General features: G+C 36.3%; 1 protein-coding gene across 19 annotated transcripts in view; it reads right to left on the bottom strand.

Annotated features, from left to right (window-relative positions):
• KDM6A (lysine demethylase 6A) overlaps window positions 1–9086 on the bottom strand; it is a 150986-nt gene that overhangs the window by 39924 nt on the left and 101976 nt on the right. For 9 of the 19 annotated variants that reach the window (XR_003535132.1, XR_003535133.1, XR_003535140.1 and 6 more), the window contains 7 exons: window positions 7918–8044; window positions 5190–5288; window positions 4607–4826; window positions 3906–4040; window positions 3307–3462; window positions 2572–2667; window positions 541–645 (listed from right to left, as the gene is read on the bottom strand). Coding sequence is in view for 8 of the 19 variants with exons in the window: in XM_027689155.1 (XP_027544956.1) it covers window positions 541–645; window positions 2572–2667; window positions 3307–3462; window positions 3906–4040; window positions 4607–4826; window positions 5190–5288; window positions 7918–8044 (938 nt within the window). In the remaining 11 variants the exon portion in view is untranslated. The remainder of the gene's footprint in view (window positions 1–540; window positions 646–2571; window positions 2668–3306; window positions 3463–3905; window positions 4041–4606; window positions 4827–5189; window positions 5289–7917; window positions 8045–9086) is intronic. The other 10 variants (XR_003535138.1, XR_003535139.1, XM_027689162.1 and 7 more) reach the window with 3 other exon arrangements.

Here is a 9086-nt window from a genome sequence, read left to right as displayed (position 1 = left end):
AGAAAGCAAGGATCATGCAATGTTTGTGTACTTTGCTGCACTGGCCAACTCCAATTTTACACATCTTTTGAGAACCGAGATGACTGTCATGCTCATGAAAGTGCTGAGTAAATTTTAAGGTAAAGCTATCAGCACACTTTTCTACTGAGCCCTTCAGTTTGAGTATTTTACTGTTGAAACTGGACACTGAGAGAGAGGAGTGAACAAGGACAGGAGGAGAGAGATCCTGCAATACCGCTCACTATGACTGCGTATTTTTCAAGTAAGACTCCTTTTAGATGTGTCCACTCACTTTAGTTGAAAAGTGTGGCTTGAAAATTTTTACATTATCTGGCAGCCCTATAAAAAAACACAGCTAAACCCATTATGTTTCAACCGCTAATCCACAACTGTACTTTATACAAAAAAAGATAAATTAAAGCAACGCAGCAAAAGGTACGAGAACTCTGTACAACAGAAATTATTCAGAATTCAAGAAACACAACAGACACCATTAGTGAGAAAAGTTTTGTAAAAGAGAAAAAATATTTTTGTTCTCACCTGCTGGTGTTGCTGCATCAAGACAAACTGACTCTCCAGCTGTTCCAGCATAAGTTTCTGTGCTGGATTTAGATTATTTCGGTTTGCACGCAGCTGTTCCAAGTGCTAAAAAAACAGCAGTGTGGTTCAGAATCGTTAAAATTGCATGGGCTTTTTAATAACTTTCTTGCATACAATACTAAAATGTACCCACGAAGGCAAGACTTATAAAGCTGAAAACAATTCTGAGACTTCTGCTGCAAACTGAAACATCTTTCCTTACACTATTCTGCAACCAAACCTTAACACCAGTTACTAAAACTGAAGAGACTCTGTAAATTATTTGAGGGTATAATTATTATTACCACACTAAAATTAAGTGTGCTGGTACCGTAAAAGAAAACTACATTCAAGTATGATTATATGGAATTCTTATCGTAATTATGTATACTTTAGCACCTTTTTGTACTGTGCTATTCTTTTATTAATACTGTTCATCACAAAGTGAATTAAACCTATAGTCACACATGAAAATTTCTTCAGAAAATATAAAAAACAAACCCAGAAAACTACGTAACTTAATTAGAGAGCGTGGTACCTTGTTACAATACTGATCTTGTTTGCAGATGATAAATTTAAGTGTTTATTACCAAAAGATTTGATCTCTTTATTCATTTTAAACTACTCAGCACACCCCATCATTCTACCAGTAAGTCTGCTGCTTTCAAGTGGTACTGACTTAAAAAGAGGATGTTCATGCCAAGCTCCCTGGATTAACAGTAGCTTCCATTCTCAAGTCCCTCTGGAAGGGACTGCAATGATTAAGACAGAAATATATGTATGTTATATATGTATATATAACATGCCGTATCCATCCAGTCTCTAAGCTGCCAACTTAGAAGATGTAATAAAGGTTTTATTCATTCTCCTCTTTTACCATCTATTTTTGGCTTTCCTATTTATATATGCTGGAATTTGGTCAAGCTATTGCCAGCAAGTCCAGTAAGTGTACTTAGATAGAGAGGCCTACTTAGGTTCCGCTTAGAGGAGGAAGTTGGATCTGGAAAAAGGTGAAAGTGAAAAGGGGAAAAAGTAGCAGGATGTACAATGAGCAGAGAGAAATAATGAGAATGCTTGGAGAGAGAGAGATCCAGAAGAATGGCTGAGGAAGGACCAAAGTGGTGGGGAGGTGCGAGGAAGAGGGAAGAGAAAATTATACAGTATAATAAAGCCAATACTGATCAGATAGAGAAAGAGCTGAAGAACTATACTGGAATTGAGGAGAACACTGCTCAGTCAATCAGAATGCCTTGTCTGCATCTGCACTGTGTTCCCTTCTATTTTCCTTTGCATCCAAAGCAGTATCTGCAATACATGGGTGAAAGTTCCCAGCTAGGTCTGATTTTCAAAATATGGAATTCCTGCTGAAGTTCACAGCATGCACTAATGAACTGAAGAGACAACAAAATATCATAACAAAAAATACCTGAAATAAGATTTACAAACTAAAATCGATCATTTCATATAACTGTATTAGATGACATAAAGACAGAAAAGCAGCACCAGATTTCATTTGAGTAATTGCATTCTGTAGAATGTAGTTGTTTGTTTATGTAGTTTGATACAAGAAGCTACCTCAGAGGAAAAGAAGATTATATTATAATACTTCTACACCTCTTTCAATATCCCCTACATTACAGCAACTCACAGAACTCACTTGGCACTAAAGTATGACAATTTGCATACCCATCTTTAAAACATCGTAAGAAAAAAGAGCTACTGTATGTTCTTACCTTATAAATTATAGAATTCATACAATGTAAGTGTTCAGTTTCTGCCAGAGATCATTTATTTTACTACAGAACTAATCTCACCTAGAGAAGCCATAAATATTAGAACAACTTGAACTACACCCTGGGAATTATTTAGGAAGTATTTCACATTGAATTTCAGAAATGTGAAACTGAAACATGTCCCAGATTTATTTTCTTAAAAGGAAAAAGGAAAGGAACAAAAAACACATCAGAGCTTCTGAAGATCTTCCATACCTACCTGTAATTTCTGTGGTGTCAAGCACCAAGAATGAATTTGTTGCTGTACAGGAGGATGTGACACTGTATGGCCACTGCTCCAAACATCTGAAGTATTCTGAGAGAAAACATTACATTAAAATGTGTGACTATCAAAGGGTCAACCTAACTTCTTTTACTATCTAGATTTTATCTTGCTTACGAAAGAACTAGTCATTGTTTCAAGGATAACAATATAAACAAAGAATATACTAAAATACACCGAGTCTCATTCTACCATTCCCAACAGTATCAGAGTAGTCTGAGGAAAAAGTTAATGATACCTAATATCGTAACGAGAAACAAGTAAATCAAATTATGCAATTAACTTAAATGTATGCTACTTTTAAAACTGAATACTTTATCTACTGTAACACTATTACATGATGATGAAACACTTGAATTCTAAATATAAGCAAAGGCAATAGACAGGATGACATGATCGTCTCCCTCTCCACCATCAGACTACAATTGTACTTCTTCCCTTACACAGCTATGACTGCAGTATAGTGCCACTGACCTGCACTGCCCTTATGTCTGAACTGGAATCTGATTAAACACATCACTGAAAAAATCCTTTTAAAAATTTCTAAAAACATTCCCCACCTTGATGCCAAAGGATTAAAATTTACAGCACAAATTCTGTGCATGCTGCATCATTTGAATACATATTTCCATATAATTTTGGTAGGGGGCTCTAGTTCATCGGAATATATACCTTTGTTGGACTAGATGTTCTTTTCCTCTTGGCAGGACTGGTCAGGTCATCTACTTGGCTAGAAGGAATCATGTGTAGTGGCAAGGATTGCTGTGAAATTGGTGTTTGAGTGAGGCCTAGTACAGGTTCAGTATTTGGATGATGAGGTTTACAAGCCTAAGAATCACAGAAGGAAGACAAAAATATGGTTCTATATATTCTTAATGCTTTCCTTTAAATTTTATAATTTTAACAGCCCACACGTTTTAAAAGGGCCGAGTAGATATTCTGAAGCTGATCTCAATAACTGAAAAATCAGTTTCCATATGGTCATCAATGGAGGAATGTGTACCTTTCACGGGATTATTAAACCACTGCAGCATTTCTATTTAAGATGAAACCTTTTAAAATCATGAAAATCCACAAAGGTTCTAAATTGGTACCCCCATACTTCTCCCACATTGTAGGGAGCTTCTTGATCTAATATCCCTTTGCAAATAAATCAAAGGCCTCTTTTTAAATAAAAGCCAATCCTGTGCTCAATAAAATAAGCTTGACCACTACCGATTGTAAAGAACCCTTAAAGCTGGGCACCTGCAGAACATAACCCAACTTCTCACCTGCTGTGCTGTGTTCATGGCACCCTGCCTGGAGGTAAGCTCTGCGGGGATTGGTAGGCTCCATGCCTCCTCAATACTAGGAAGTAATTTAGTTTTATTCTGTAGACTACCTTGTGGAAGGTTACACAACTGAGCCTAGGAAAAATTATGTAAAAAGCAAATTTAACACAAGCCTACTTTAGTAAGAGCAAGTCCATGAAATCTTCCTAAATGCTGTAGCTAATTATGTCTTAAAGAGAGGACAGATTTAAAATTTCGGGTTTTAGAAAGGTGCTAAGTATAAAGAGGGTAACCAGAATATAAACCTTTGTGAGAATCAGAACAAAGATGAGCTCTGGATTCAGAGGTCTCATAATTCCTTTTTTTCTGAAATTGCAAACAAGAGTGAAAAGATAGTGTGTGCGTATTCTCACTATATGTTATGAGAACTTAAAAATGTAGACAATACAAAGAAAAAAAGCAAAGTGATGTAAAACAGTATGTTTTGATTAAATGTGCGAAATAGGGTTTATAAGGAATTAAGTTCCACTTAAAAATGAAGAAATAAAATATTACAGGCTATGATATGCTTACAATACACATGAAAACAGGTTATACACACCACAAACAATTTCAAGTTAAACTTGTGTGTTACTTCTCCCCTCCCCTCTGCTGTGTATTTGGAAGAGTTATTTCCCCCTTCTTAAAAACATTAGTTTTACCTGTAAATACTTTATCCGTGCTGCAAGTGCAGAGGTATTACTACAATTTTTGCTCCTAGTTGCATTTAAGTAGCATTTAATGGCATCCTGAGGCTGGTTGCAGGACTCATAGAGTGTGCCTAGGTCCATCCAGGCTGCAGCATGGCCATGGTCCAATTGTACAGCACAGATATAGGCCTGTAAAGCATCCATAGGCTGATTTTGCTGTTGGTACAGCACACTGAATAGAAAGATTAGTGAAGTGGAGAATTAATAACAAAGTCAAAATACAAACAACCCAAATATACACATCCTCCCCCCCACAATAAACTTTGGCAACATATAAACCACAGAAACAATGCACACAATTTTAACATGCAAAATTCATCCATACATGGCATATTCAGTATTTTAAAGGATTGAGAAAATAAATATAAATTCATTATTTAAACTTCATATCAGACAAGTCTGACAATATGAAGGTATAAATTAGAAAAAGCTTTACAGTCACTCAGCGCACAAAATAGTTAAAAAGCTGATATTCTTTATTTATATATATATTAGCATAGAATAATATCACTGTATTACACTGTATCATTCTTACCCTATAGAACACCATGTATCTGCACTTGCTTCTGATTTATCAATAGATTGCCTATAAGATATAAAGGCATCCTGAACTTTCCCAATACTTGAATAGCACCTGGGAGGAGAAAAAAAGAACTTTGGTAATACTTCTAGAAAGTAATCATTGAGGAAGGCTTACCAAGACTGATTTGATAAATGTTAAGTCATGCAAACACACACACTCATCACTTGCTGTTTCTGAATGCCAGACATAAGCAGACTAAAACATCTTAACATATATTACTAATTATACATCTGAGAAGTACACCAAAACTACTTAAACCTTAGATCACTGCATTTGTAAGGAAAACAGTCATACCATATTCGAAAGACTTACATTTCTTTTCCTTGTGATAGCTTATCAGTCAATAAGAACAATGTTTATCTACAGACAGCATTATAAGGAAACAACTGAGTTACCTATTTCATCAAACAAATGGTTATAAAACTTAATGTTCTACAAGACAGAATTATAGGGAGATATTGACCAACTCAATCAGGATGGTTCCTGATTGCCTGGGAAGCTTTTTACGTGCATTTCTTGCATCTCAATAATATTCAATTAATGAAAAACAAACCAGTTACTTGTACTGCACATACAGATCACCAAATCGTGCTACTCTGAATGTTTTTATAATTTCTTACTTTAGTATTTTTCACATACAAATTCAAAGGTATTCTGGCATTAAAGGGAACTACAATTATACCACAGGGAATAATACCCACTGTTTTAAAATCAAAAGCTTCAAATAAAGCCAAGATCAAATATCTGTATATATACATTTACTAGTTTAATCTGTAATAATTGTGTCTTATATTGTTTGTAACAAGTTTCACTGTTGTAAAAATAACTGACAACTTTCAAAACACATAAATAGCATCAGAAAATTTATTCTAGTAAAAAATAAAAACAAAGCAGAACAGTACAGGCAAAGGTTTGTCAAACATGCTACACTCTTTCAAGTATTTTTGAGGCACACTAGGAAAGGAATACAATGAAATACAGCATTACTTTGCCTAAAAACACTCATTAAGTCTGATTACAATGTTTCAGAAGATCATTTTAATCACAGTCTAACCCAATTTCCAATAGACATGCTTCACTCTGCTTGCTTATCAGATACATAAAGCCTCTCATTAGAACAGCACTAACATGAGGCCCCCAACAAAACTTAGGGTGATGGAGTTTTTTCAGTGGAGAGGAGGGTGGTGGTGATATGGTTTTGAAGGTAGATTTAAACCAACTTGCTATCCAGTTTGGACAATGAGCAGAGGAAGGAATTACACAAGGGAATACACAAGAAAGGAAAAAAGTAAATGCATGACCCCACAACACACTTTCTTTCCTCTTCTGCCACCGTATGCAGTGGAGAAACGGGACACAGAAGCATTTTTGCTCTAATCCTCCCTGCAAAGTATAAGAGATGCTCCAACTAAATTTTCCACCCCATTTCCTGCACAGTGCTGGGTTTCACTGTGACCACGTGTGAGCTGTGGCACCGCAGGAGCTGGAGCAGAGCAGCTGCACACAAATAGTTCATGGAGTCCTGGCTCTGTCCTGCTGCCTAAGAACTCAACTCAAGGCACACGGAATGGGACCACTGAAGAGAAAACAGGATTTCAGCCCAGTGGAAGATCAGATGAGCCAGGTGATCCCTGGGTCAATTTTCCCTTTTCCCTCCACATCTGCCCTTTGCCCTTTACACTCAGTGCCTGGTTCTTCCCTCAGCCTGCACACACTCCCTCAGCTGGCTGAAGAGCCCTGTCCTACAGAAACAGCTGGAAGAATGTGATCAGCATGACCAAACCAAAAATAGGTTCCAGTTGTATTTGACCAGAATCTCCAAGAACATCACCTGGAAGATACTGAGGCTAGTATATTAATTTCATTTTTGCCTCATTCTTTTCTGCTGTATTTCTCAACAGAACTGGCCTGTTCTCATATGGACTTGAATTGTCCTCTAAGATTTCTCCAAAACCTGATTATTTCAATAGTTACTGCTGGTTTGTGTAAAGTACTCTATTTTCTTAAAAAGGAGACCAAGAAAACTCATTCAGTTGATATGACTTACATCTGGGAGTATGTTACTTTTCAAGTAAAAAATACTGTCTTAAAGTACAAAATTACAGAACACTTAAATAGAAATTACAATGGATTAGTCTGAGCTATCTTGGCCTAATGTGCAGTTGCACTGTATGTACTTTATAAATGGATGTATACCTAGGAAAATATTTGTATTTTAGTGCAAAAACTGATTGAGATTAGGAGGGGGATTCTGAGAAAATAAAGAGCAAAAGAACTGCGAAAAAGGTATGAAAAAAGTAACAATATTCACAGAGCATTTACAAAAAAGAGAGAGAGAATAGAAGATGTGGGAGGAGGAGGAGAAACAGGTAAAACCAGGCAGGGCATATTCAGATTACTGTAAATGTGCAGACTGAATAATAACTACAAAAAAAGCAGGACCACTTGGGTAACATATTTCATTTCAATTTCTAATCTATATTCATCCCAAATATGTTAGCACTTTGTCTTTTTATACACTTCCCAGAAAATGTAAGACTCCAGTACATTCATACATCCTTTCCCTTCAATTTTCCTCTGAAAGGATTAAGAAGAAAAACAGTGTATGATACCCACAATAATGAGTAGCCTCAAAAAAATTTACAAATCTAATTACAGTGTCTATAAAGTCTTTTCTCACCTTCCAAGGAAATACCAGGATTGACCAGAATTTGGATCTGCTTCTAGAGATTTCTGGAGATACTGTATAGCATAGCTTTCCTTGGTTGCCTTGTCTCCAAGCTGATCCACGGTGTGATGCATCCAGCCTACAAAAAGAATCCACAAATGGTAGAAGTGAAATTCCCCAAGACCATTTAATACTTTGGCACAGCAGGATATTCATAGCATTAGTGTCTCTTTAAAAACAAGAGTACCAAACAATAACATCACTTACATATAATATTATGAATGTACTGTTAAAGGATTTTTTTGGTTTAGATAATTTTCTATGAGATCAGTAGCATAATTATGAACTGCTCAATCTTCTAATACAAAAAGTGAATCTGAAAATGTTAACTCTCTCCTCCTCTCAACACAGATACCTACCCAGACACAGAAAAATGCCACCACCATTCTCTCTGTCACACATATCAATTATGTAATATATGTATATATAACATATGTAACATCTACACATTACGTTTACTCCTTTTCTTCTAAATCCTCATATTTGACCTGTATTTACATTTGGACTAAGAAATTTTGTATCTCCACTTAAATCTTTCTTACACTGTCATTTCATCTTCATTACTACAACATCCTTCCTGTTCACCTTGACAAATGCCATCACCTCTCATCTACATAACAAATTCATCTAACCACACATCATATTCTTTCCAAAGGCCTTTTCTTCTTTCATTATATTATACAAGTTATCCATCCCCACTTTAAAGGCCTCCCACAATCCATTCTCCCAAACAGTGTTTTACATGCAATTAAAACACATCTCTGCTCTGGCACTGACGCAAGGCTTGGTTACCATTCCAAATAAAGCACCTTCATCATCATCTCAGGCTGTTCCTCATCTGCCTCTATGCTCAGATGGAATTCCTTCAAGCAGCCACAAAACCATCTCAGTGCTGTTCATACAATGAGTACAAACAAGGAAATCCTTTGTGGCAGGCAGCCGGTTTGCTGAAATCACTACGTACCACAATGCTCAGCAATGTCTTGCTGTTCCCTCAATATCCATGTATTTGTCTTAACAATCCACTGCTTTTCAGCCAACACTGGCAAAATGTAAGATGTGACAAAGGACTGTCCCTATGTGTTTACAGTCTCCCAGCCATAAACGGTCCCTTGTGGGAT

The sequence above is a fragment of the Neopelma chrysocephalum genome, unplaced genomic scaffold (assembly GCF_003984885.1).
Source record: "Neopelma chrysocephalum unplaced genomic scaffold, ASM398488v2 Primary Assembly neopelma1_76, whole genome shotgun sequence".
In the NCBI taxonomy this organism is placed as follows: Eukaryota; Metazoa; Chordata; class Aves; order Passeriformes; family Pipridae; genus Neopelma; species Neopelma chrysocephalum.
The sequence above is the reverse complement of the archived record's forward strand: the minus strand, read 5'-3'. Positions and strand labels throughout refer to the sequence as shown.